Here is an 11,936-nt window from a genome sequence, read left to right as displayed (position 1 = left end):
ATTATTATTAGGTAAAGAGCAGAATATAAGGCTAAGTGTTGCCAAAGTTGGAGACATCAAATAGACAAAATCACTGTGCTTTCTTTCTTTCTTCTCTACCTACATATACTTTATGCATTATGTGCCCATCCAACCTGTTTTTCCAACATACTAAAGTGCACGTTAACATTTTGGTCCCTCAACTTTTATAAATTTAATGATTTAGTCTCAAAACTTTAATTTATAACAGTTTAATCTACGTACTGTTGGATCGGTATGGCAACCCTAGAGGGGGGGTGAATAGGGTTTTAACGATAAAAGTGTTTAAACTTGATTAATTTTTCTAATGATAAAACTTTTTACAAATAAGTAGAAGATGATAATTACTAAAACAAAATAATTCAAGTCAAAACAATAATCAAGTAGAACATGCAATAAACATAATAATAATCTTGAAATTAAATAGGAAAGAGTTAGAGAAAATGACACCGTAGTTTTATAGTGGTTCGGTCAAACTCGACCTACTCCACTCCCCAAGCGCCTCTTGGGAATTTGAATAAAGAACTTTTCCGACTCTTTCCACGGATCAGAGCCAAACCGGTACACCGCTCTTTTTACGAGTTCAAGAGCAAACTCAATCCTTTCAACGACGCAGGATCAAACCGATACAAGTATTTGAGTTTGATAATAACACACCACAACTCTCTCAAAGAGTAGATTTACAATTTGGGATACTGACAACTATTTCCTCACAATATAATAATAATCCCTCTCAAGAATAAGATGAAAAGAAATAAACTTGTAAGCTTGGAGAGAGCAATAAACAATGGAGACTTTGAACAAATGAGGATTGAAGAATGTATGTAAGTTGTATATATTAAAAATGTGGGGAAGATGAGTTTATATAGAGGAGAAAAGTGGCAAAATGTAGGATTGAATATTGACCATTGGATTGTGTTAGGAATAATGGAAGGTGGAGATTAAAAGTAATTAAGTAAGAAAATTTTCTAAATTCATTTATTTCAAAATTTTAATATAATAGTAATATAATATAATAATAATAAAAAGTTATGTGAGTAACGGTAAAATGTAATTCAAAATTTATTATAAATATAATAATATAATAATAATAAAAATGATGTGAGTAACTACCAAAATTTTAAAATATAATAATATAATAATATAATATAGTAATAATAAAATTCGATGTGAGTAACGGTTATATTCAAATTTATATTTGTAAAAATAATTTTATTTAGAAATGTAATAATAAGAAAAACTCCACCATGTGTTACTCTTCCAATATTATAAATGTCATACTTTGATATATTTTGATTTGTCCATCATTTTGATTTTGTTGCCACATCATCACGTCGGGTATGTTGTCTCGACTCTAATTTCTTCGTTTTAGCTCTGATTTGAGTAATTGAAAAGTTGTTGTAATCGTTATTCCCGACCTTATACTGTGGACAGTTCAAAAAACTGAAAATAGTTAATAATTAAAAGTAGGTTTGTTATCATCAAAACATCAATAATTAATTCATTGAAATTAATTAATGTGAGATCAAGGGCCAATAAGCCAACAATCTCCCCCTTTTTGATGATGACAAATCATTTAAAGAAAAATTCATAAAAACCAATAATACAACATCCATGTAATAATATCACTACATACTAATATATTATCATAAATTTCACTCAAGAGCATATTCTCCCTTATATTAATGCCTCAAGAAATTATGAAACACCAAGTAAATGATTCATAAATTATAAAATAACAAATTTAGAACATATTTTTCTTAATTTTCTCCCCCTTTGTAATCATCAAAATGAACAATTGAAAGAGAATGCATTTAATAATGACATAATGGCTCCCCCTAAAAACATGCATTCAAAAATTATAAAATTCAAGATATATCACAACGAATAATACCAAGCTCAAGCCTATTTTTGCAAAAAATTTCTTCATTCAATGGCTTGGTGAAAATATCGGCCAGTTGATTATTAGAGTTTACAAAATCAAGAATAATATGTCCATTTTGCACATGCTCTCTAATAAAATGATGTCTAATGTCAATATGTTTAGTTCTAGAATGATGAATAGGATTTTTAGTTAAATTAATAGCACTTGTATTATCACAAAATATAGGCACACTATGAAACTTTAATCCAAAATCACAAAGAGTTTGTTTCATCCAAAGAATTTGAGCACAGCAACTAGCAACCGCAATATATTCCGCTTCGGTAGTAGATAAGGCAACCGAATTTTGCTTTTTACTAAACCAAGAAACTAAGGAACTACCAAGAAATTGACAAGTTCCACTAGTACTTTTACGATCAAGTAAGCTTCCGGCAAAATCTGCATCAGAATATCCTACCAATTTAAATTCAACATTTCTAGGATACCACAATCCTAGATCAATAGTTCCAAGCAAATATTTAAATATTCTCTTAACGGCATGTAAATGAGATTCCTTAGGACAAGATTGAAATCTAGCACAAAGACATACACTAAACATAATATCGGGTCTACTAGCGGTCAAGTAAAGTAAAGATCCAATCATACCTCGATAAGCTTTAATATCCACACTTTTACCTTTTTCATCCTTGTCAAGCTTAGTGGATGTGCTCATGGGAGTTCTTGCAATCTTACCTCCATTGAACTTGAATCTTTTGAGCAAATCTTTAGTGTATTTCTCTTGATTGATGAAGATACCATTCTTGAGTTGTTTGATTTGAAGTCCAAGAAAGAAACTGAGTTCTCCCATCATACTCATCTCAAACTCACTATGCATACATTTAGAAAATTCTTCACATAAAGAAGGATTAGTAGAACCAAATATGATATCATCCACATATATTTGCACTAATAGCATATCGTTTTCTTTAATCTTAATAAAGAGTGTAGTGTCGAGTTTGCCCATTTTAAAATCATTCCCAATAAGAAAATTACTAAGTCTATCATACCAAGCTCTTGGAGCTTGTTTTAAGCCATAAAGAGCCTTTTTCAACTTATAGACATGATGAGGAAATTCTACATTTTCAAATCCGGGAGGTTGTTCTACATAAACTTCCTCCATAATATAACCATTCAAAAATGCACTTTTCACATCCATTTGATATAATACAAAATTTTTGTAAGAAGCAAAAGCAAGTAACATTCTAATAGCTTCTAATCTAGCAACGGGTGCAAAAGTTTCTTCATAATCTATGCCTTCCTCTTGACAATAACCTTGAGCTACAAGCCTAGCTTTATTTCTAATGATATTCCCATTTTCATCCATTTTATTTCTAAAAACCCATTTGGTTCCAATAATAGAAGTATTAGATGGCCTATGGACTAATTCCCAAACTTTGTTCCTTTCAAATTGATTTAGCTCTTCTTGCATGGCTAAAATCCAAAACTCATCATTTTCGGCATCCTTAAGACTTTTTGGTTCAATTTGAGAAACAAAAGCAAGATTATTAAATAAATTAATAGAAGAGCGAGTTTTCACACCTTGTTCGAGATCACCAAGAATCAAGTCCTTGGGATGAGACAAGGCATACCTCCATTCTTTTGGCATTGATGAAGAACCTTCTTCCTTTAAGCTCATCTCTTCTTTACTCGTAACAATTTCTTTGCCGTTGTCACTAACGAGTAAATCTCCAAAATTTCTTTCTAAATCATCACTACAAATAGACTCATTAGAAATATTATTGCAAGATTCATCAAATACCACATGCATAGATTCTTCAATAACTAAAGTTCTCTTATTGAAAATTCTATAAGCTTTACTAGTAGATGAATAGCCAAGAAAAATACCAATATCCGTTTTTGAATCAAACTTTCCAAGCTTTTCTTTGTTGTTCAAAATAAAACATTTACAACCAAAAACTTTGAAATACCCAACATTTGGAATTTTGTTATGCCAGAGTTCATAAGGAGTTTTATTTAATGAAGGTCTAATTAAAACTCTATTTAAAATATAACAAGCGGTATTAACGGCTTCCGCCCAAAAATATTTAGGTAAATCATACTCATTTAACATTGATCTAGCAAATTCTTGTAAAGTACGATTTTTCCTTTCAACCACACCGTTTTGTTGAGGAGTCCTTGGAGAGGAGAAGTCATGAGAAAAACCATTATCTTCACAAAATTTTTCAAAGGCAACACTGTTAAATTCTCCCCCATGGTCACTCCTAATTTTAGTAATTAAAAACCCTTTTTCATTTTGAACTCTTTTTACAAAACTAGCAAATCTTTTCAAAACATCATTCTTATGTTTTATCATCAAAACCCAAGTAAATCTTGAAAAATCATCCACTATCACAAAAGCATAATAATTTCCTCCATAACTAGCTATTTTAGAAGGGCCAAATAAGTCTATATGGAGTAGTTGAAGAGGTCTAGTAGTAGAAATCATATTTTTAGATTTGAAAGAAGACTTAGTTTGCTTACCCATTTGACAAGCGTCACAAATTTTATCTTTTTCAAATTTAAGTTGAGGGAGACCTCTCACTAATGAATTTTTTGAAATATTTGAAATCAAGTACATACTAGCATGTCCTAGTCTTCTATGCCATAGCCAAGAGTTATCAATCAAAACCGAAAGACATTTATCATTTGTAGGACAATCATTCAAATCAATAGTATACACATTATCGTCTCTATTTCCTACAAACAAAACTTTTCTATCACTAGCATTTTCAATTATGCAATTATTCTTATCAAATACAACTCTAAAACCTTTATCACATAATTGACTAATGCTAAGTAAGTCATGCTTTAAACCATCAACTAACAATACATTTTTAATGAGAGTACAAGAGTCATTACCTATAGTACCCTTACCAATTATTTTACCCTTCTTGTTATCACCAAAGGTTACTAAGCCACCATCCTTCTTGGAAAGATTGACAAACTTGGATGGATTACCCGTCATGTGTCTTGAGCAACCACTATCCAAGTACCACTTATTTTTCTTGGAGGCTTTCAAACAAACCTAAAAACAAAGATATTCAAAATTGACCTTTTGGTACCCATACTTGTTTGGGTCCTAGAAAGTTAGTATTCACAAATTTAGGAATCCATTTCATATTTGCATTCATATTAAAGACATTGTATTTAGATAAGTAACAAGAATAATCTTTATGTCCAAACTTACCACACGAGAAACAAACGACATTATGCAAGAATTTATTTCTTGGACTAAATTTGTGTATTCTATTTTTATTCGAAAAATTATTTTCTAAAACATTGTTAAACTTTGTATTTTGAGAAACTTTTCTTCCTAAATGAATATTTTGAGAATTTTTCAATTTAAAGCACTTAGGTCTAATATGACCTTCAACACCACAATAATGACATATAGGCACAAATCTAGATTTATCATACTTAGATACAAATTTACATGTGTTAGATTTAGGCAAGATAGGGGATGCTTTAACAAAGATTGTTTTAGAACTTGAAGGTGTAGAACATTCATCAATATAGCCTAATCCTCTTTTATCACCATATGACTTACCTCCTTCAAGTATTTTATCTAATTTTTGAGCACCTATTGTTAACATTTTAATAGATTCCTTAGCCCTACCAAGTTCTTGCAAATTATTTGATTCATTCTCTTTGAGCAATTTAATTAATTTATCTTTTTCACCACAATCATGCTCAAGAGTCTTGACTTTATCAATTAATGCATTTTTCTCATCACAATCAAATACATGCTTTTCACAAGGTACATCAATTTTAACAATATTATGATCCTTCTCCTTCAAGCAAGAAATTTCATTTAGCAAAGACTTATTTTCAATAATTGAAGTCTTATATTTCTTTTTAAGCACAACATACTTTGAACTAAGTTTTTCTAAATCAATTGTCATCTCATCAACAAGTTTAAATAGTTCATGATAAGAAAGAGATTCAAGAGTTACCTCATCTTCTTGTTCATCTTCTTGTTCATCCTCTTTGTCACTATGAGCCATGAAGCAAAAATTTGCAACTTCTTCATCACTTCCACTTGCACTTTCATCACTATCATCCCAAGTAGCCTTCATTGCTTTCTTCTTGGATTTCTTAGATGATTTGAGGAGAGGACAATCCGTTCTTATATGACCCGGCTTTTTACATTCATAACATATTACCTCATCGTTTTTGCTCTTTTCACCTTTTGACTCTTTTTGATTTGTGAAATGTTTTTTTAATTGTTTCTTCCTTTTAATAAAATTTTTATACTTACGTGTGAAGTAGGCGACATCATCTTCATCAAGGACGTCCTCATCTTCAGAGTCAACTTTGATGGATTTTAGGGCTATACTTTTCTTCTTTTTGGATTCTTCTTCCATGTGCCCGTTCATGGTAATCTCATGTGTCATGAGAGAACCAATGAGTTCATCCAAAGGAAGCTTTGTGAGATCCTTTGCTTCTTGAATCGCCGTCACTTTTGCCTCCCAACTTTTAGGCAGAGACCTAAGAATTTTTCTTACATTTTCGGAGGTAGAATATACTTTTCCAAGATTTTTCAAAGCATTTAAAATATTAGTAAATCTAGTAAACATATCACCAATAGGTTCATTTTCCTCCATTTTAAATAGTTCATAATTATGAACTAACATGCTAATTTTTGTTTCTTTAACTTGATTGGTTCCCTCATGAGTTACTTCAAGAGTTTTCCAAATTTCATATGCCGAAGAACACATACATACTCTATTAAATTCATCATTACTTAAGGCACAATACAGACAATTGATAGCACTAGCATTCAAAGAACATTTTTTCATATCATGCTCATCAAATTCATTTTCTAATTTAGGCACCTCAATATTATTAACAATTTTTATTGGAATGTAAGGACCATTACTAACATTTAACCACAATTGATAATCAACGGATTGCAAATAAATTTTCATCCTAGCTTTCCAACATGTATAATTTGTTCCATCAAAATAAGGTGGCCTAGAAGTTGATTGTCCTTCACTAAAACCATTTTTAACACGTAGGTTTGCCATAAGCTCGAACAATAAAGTTTAGATAAAAAATCTATAGGAGCAACCTGCTCTGATACCAATTGTTGGATCGGTATGGCAACCCTAGAGGGGGGGTGAATAGGGTTTTAACGATAAAAGTGTTTAAACTTGATTAATTTTTCTAATGATAAAACTTTTTACAAATAAGTAGAAGATGATAATTACTAAAACAAAATAATTCAAGTCAAAACAATAATCAAGTAGAACATGCAATAAACATAATAATAATCTTGAAATTAAATAGGAAAGAGTTAGAGAAAATGACACCGTAGTTTTATAGTGGTTCGGTCAAACTCGACCTACTCCACTCCCCAAGCGCCTCTTGGGAATTTGAATAAAGAACTTTTCCGACTCTTTCCACGGATCAGAGCCAAACCGGTACACCGCTCTTTTTACGAGTTCAAGAGCAAACTCAATCCTTTCAACGACGCAGGATCAAACCGATACAAGTATTTGAGTTTGATAATAACACACCACAACTCTCTCAAAGAGTAGATTTACAATTTGGGATACTGACAACTATTTCCTCACAATATAATAATAATCCCTCTCAAGAATAAGATGAAAAGAAATAAACTTGTAAGCTTGGAGAGAGCAATAAACAATGGAGACTTTGAACAAATGAGGATTGAAGAATGTATGTAAGTTGTATATATTAAAAATGTGGGGAAGATGAGTTTATATAGAGGAGAAAAGTGGCAAAATGTAGGATTGAATATTGACCATTGGATTGTGTTAGGAATAATGGAAGGTGGAGATTAAAAGTAATTAAGTAAGAAAATTTTCTAAATTCATTTATTTCAAAATTTTAATATAATAGTAATATAATATAATAATAATAAAAAGTTATGTGAGTAACGGTAAAATGTAATTCAAAATTTATTATAAATATAATAATATAATAATAATAAAAATGATGTGAGTAACTACCAAAATTTTAAAATATAATAATATAATAATATAATATAGTAATAATAAAATTCGATGTGAGTAACGGTTATATTCAAATTTATATTTGTAAAAATAATTTTATTTAGAAATGTAATAATAAGAAAAACTCCACCATGTGTTACTCTTCCAATATTATAAATGTCATACTTTGATATATTTTGATTTGTCCATCATTTTGATTTTGTTGCCACATCATCACGTCGGGTATGTTGTCTCGACTCTAATTTCTTCGTTTTAGCTCTGATTTGAGTAATTGAAAAGTTGTTGTAATCGTTATTCCCGACCTTATACTGTGGACAGTTCAAAAAACTGAAAATAGTTAATAATTAAAAGTAGGTTTGTTATCATCAAAACATCAATAATTAATTCATTGAAATTAATTAATGTGAGATCAAGGGCCAATAAGCCAACACGTACAAGTTAACATATCGATGACGAAGCTCGATATTAATAAGACATTATTAACCCTAAACTTTAAATTCTACTTCGAAAGGGTATATGACGGATAAGTAAAAACTATACAAACCCTAAATTTCTGGTCGTTTTACATTTATTCTTATAAAGTTGGATTCATTAACCCTAAACCCTAAATTCTGGCGTATCGAATACTCAAATCTTTCTATTCTCACGGAAAAGTCTTTGACGAATAAGTAAAAGCTTATACAAACCCTAGAATGCCTAGTCGTTGACGTATACAACCTACATTATCAGTTGGATTTATTAACCCTAAACCCTAAATTCTACCGATCAAAAATGCAAATCTTTCTATTATCACGAAAAAGTATTCGACTAATGAGTAAAGCTATACAAACCCTAGAATTCCATGTCGTTGACATACGTAACCTACTTTTTACATATTATAAACATTTATTCATACAAAATTGGATTTATTAACCGTAACCCTAAACTCCACCGATCAAAGATTCAAATCTCTCTATTCTCATTAGAAGCTATATAAACCCTAGAATTCTGAGCCGTTGATGTATACAACCTACTTTTTACGTACGGAATAGGTGTGTATAGATAGCATTAATAAAAAAAGAAAAAAGAATAAGAATAAGAATTTTATAATTGTTAATTACCAACCATAACGTAGCACCTAAGTTAATGAAAAGAATTCACAAATTAAATTACAAGTTTAGGGAAACCCCAAACTCCTTATAATTACCCAACAAACTCCTCTTATCTTCTCCACACACAAAGACAAAGCCCTTCAAATAAAACAACACCATAAATGGCCACTCCCCATGTTTCTCGCACAACATCTCTCACTGTCTTCCCCAAAACCTTAAACCCCTCGAAACTTTTGGAGCTCTCAAATTTAGATAGGCAGTGTCCTTTACATATGTACCTTATTTTCTTCTACAATCCTTCTTCTGCTTACACTAACTCATCACTTGATTCAGTGTTCACCAAACTGAAGATTGGTCTCGAAGAAACGTTGTCGGTCTGGTCCCCGGCAGCTGGTCGGTTGGAGCCGAACCCGGCCGATGGCAAGCTGAACCTCCGGTGTGACAACCGCGGTGCGATTCTAGCTCGGGCGGTCACGGATGTGAAGATATCAGAACTTGGGGATCTCTCAAATTATAATGAGTTCTTTGAGGAGTTGGTTCATAAACCTGTTTTGGATGGGGATTTTTGTGAGTTCCCTTTGGTTGTGGCTCAGGTGAGAGGCTGTTTAAATTTTTTGTTGTCAAATTTTACCTTAAAAACATGGTTTTTATTGGTCAGATTTTATTGTATGGGACAAAGAAACAAAGGATCATATAAAAGAAAGCTGTAGGTTGAAGCAGTGGCTGTGTTGAAGCTTTATGGGGCAAAGAGACAAGCTTTGGATTTCACAATGAACACATTCCACAGTCTGTAAAGGCCAATTATTTTTAATAATATTGCATTAAAAATTTAGGCTAAAGTTTTAAAAATATAAGCGTTTGGAAAAAAAAAAGTTTCAAAATATTTTTATGGTTAGTTTTGAATGGAAACCGTTGGTATGTTGTTTCAAAAATACGTTTGAACCTTACAAAAAATGTTTTATTAATACTCTTATACCTTTTAAACCGTTAGTGTCGGCTCATTCTTCAATAGGCACACGGTCAAAATCCTGGTATCCTCCCGCTGCTTGGAAGCTTACAGTATTGTAAAAATTTGTACGTATTTTTGAAATATTGCAGGTGACAAGATTTGGGTGTGGAGGATACTCCATTGGAACTGGAATAAGCCATTCATTATTTGATGGACCAGCTGCATACGAGTTTCTAAGTGCATGGGCGACAAAGTCAGCCATTTTCAAGGACAACAAGGAGCAAAATGAGGTTGAGTTGCAGAAGCCCGTGCATGAAAGGGGGAGGCTTTTGATGGGAAGCGTCCCGAATCGGTGCTCGGGGAAGCGATCGGCAGCTGGGTCTGGAGCGGAGGCGGTGGCAATTGATCATTTGTACAAGTTGATAATGCAAAGTGCCATGGGGAATGAGGAAATGGAGAAAAAGGAGTATGGTTGTAGAACACTTAGAGTGAGCAGAGGGATGATTGAGAGGTTGAAGAAGAAGGCTTTTGGGGAAAATGGTGGCTTTGCTTGTTCTTCATTTGATGTTATTGCTGCTCATCTATGGAAGGTACTTCTATCTTATTTTCAAAACCAATGGGAAAGTTCATACAAACTAAGGTTTTTAAAACATTTCCGAGAAAGGTTTTCACACTTTCATAATTTGTTCTCTTCTTCAATCAACGTGGGATTTCATAATCAGCACATAATGTCTCATGTCCACCCCCTTCGTGGACCAACGTCCTTGCTAACACGCTGTCTCATTTCCACCCTCTTTCAAGGCCCAACGTCTTTGCTGGCACACCACCTCGTGTCCACCTCCCTTCGAAGCTTATTCTCCACTCTGGCACATCGCCCAGTGTCTGGTTCTGATACCATTTGTAACAACTCAAGCCCTCCCCTAGCAGATATTGTCCTCCTCAACCGATATGGGATCTCACAATCCGCCCCAAGGCACACCGTCTTGTGTCCACCCCCTACGGGGCTCAACCTCCACACTGACACATCGCTTGGTGTATAGTTTTAATACCATTTGTAACAGTCCAAGCTCACTCTTAGACGATATTGTCCTATTTGGATTTTCCCTCAAGGTTTTTAAAAAGCGTATGTCAAGGAGAGATTTCCACACCGTTACGAAGAATGTTTCATTCTTCTCCTCAACCGATGTAGGATCACACACCCACCCTAAGTTATTCTCAAATTGATTGTGGAGGGTATCATTTGAAGTTAATTAATGTGTGTTCGCATGGATTTGTTGTTATTTGGAATTAATTAAGTTAATTAAGTTAGGCAAATTGGTTGGAGAGTTTGATGTCTATTATTGTGAGTACAGGCAAGGACCAAGGCTCTGTCTGTAAGCAAAGAAAAGACGGTGTGCTTACAATTCGCAGTGGACGCCAGGAACAAGCTGAAGCCTCCTCTGCCCAAAGGCTTCAGCGGCAACTCCTTTGTGCTCGCTTCTGTGGCCTTACCTGCAAAACAATTAGAGGAAGAAAGCTACAAAACAATAATCGAGATGATTCGAGACGCCAAGTCTCAAGTCGACGACGACTATGTCAACGCATACCAACTCGGCCTTGATGGCCCTCAAGCTTCACTTCCTCCTCTCAATGAGCTCACTGTTATATCAGATTGGACCAGAATGCCATTCCATAAGATTGAGTTCTTACATGGAGAAGCCGCCTATGCATCTCCTTTGAAGCCACCAATTCTCGACGTCGCTTACTTTCTGCAGAACCCCACAGATAGCCAAGCGATCGATGTTCGGGTCACTTTGCTCTCGCAAACTCTTGATGCTTTTTCAACCTACTTTTTGACTAGCATACAGTAAGCTTCACAAAGTTCGAATAGCACTGGGGTTTGTTCATTACCATGAAGAAAAATGTCATTTCTGCATAGAATAAGAGAGCACGAGCGAGCTTTTCTGATTTAATCCAAACTAGAAATCGATCCGAAAGTC

General features: G+C 33.3%; 1 protein-coding gene across 1 annotated transcript; it reads left to right on the top strand.

The window, feature by feature from the left end:
• The first annotated feature begins 9,110 nt into the window (after window positions 1-9,110).
• On the top strand, window positions 9,111-11,846 carry LOC111476630 (brassinosteroid-related acyltransferase 1-like). The gene is made up of 3 exons (XM_023120393.1): window positions 9,111-9,601; window positions 10,107-10,547; window positions 11,310-11,846. The coding sequence occupies exons 1-3, from the start codon at window positions 9,170-9,172 to the stop codon at window positions 11,805-11,807; spliced, it is 1,371 nt and encodes a 456-aa protein (XP_022976161.1). The 5' UTR covers window positions 9,111-9,169; the 3' UTR covers window positions 11,808-11,846.
• The last annotated feature ends 90 nt before the right edge of the window (window positions 11,847-11,936 follow it).

This window comes from Cucurbita maxima, unplaced genomic scaffold (assembly GCF_002738345.1).
Source record: "Cucurbita maxima cultivar Rimu unplaced genomic scaffold, Cmax_1.0 Cma_Scf00003, whole genome shotgun sequence".
In the NCBI taxonomy this organism is placed as follows: domain Eukaryota; kingdom Viridiplantae; phylum Streptophyta; class Magnoliopsida; order Cucurbitales; family Cucurbitaceae; genus Cucurbita; species Cucurbita maxima.
Note: the sequence above shows the minus strand (reverse complement) of the source record. Positions and strands in the feature narration are given on the sequence as shown.

Bases quoted from the DNA above. Each gene is read 5' to 3' on its own strand.
- LOC111476630 (XM_023120393.1), top strand. From the start codon at position 9,170: ATGGCCACTCCCCATGTTTCTCGCACAACATCTCTCACTGTCTTCCCC. The intron at 9,602-10,106 runs GTGAGAGGCTGT...GAAATATTGCAG, and splicing joins TCCCTTTGGTTGTGGCTCAG to GTGACAAGATTTGGGTGTGG. The intron at 10,548-11,309 runs GTACTTCTATCT...TTGTGAGTACAG, and splicing joins TTGCTGCTCATCTATGGAAG to GCAAGGACCAAGGCTCTGTC.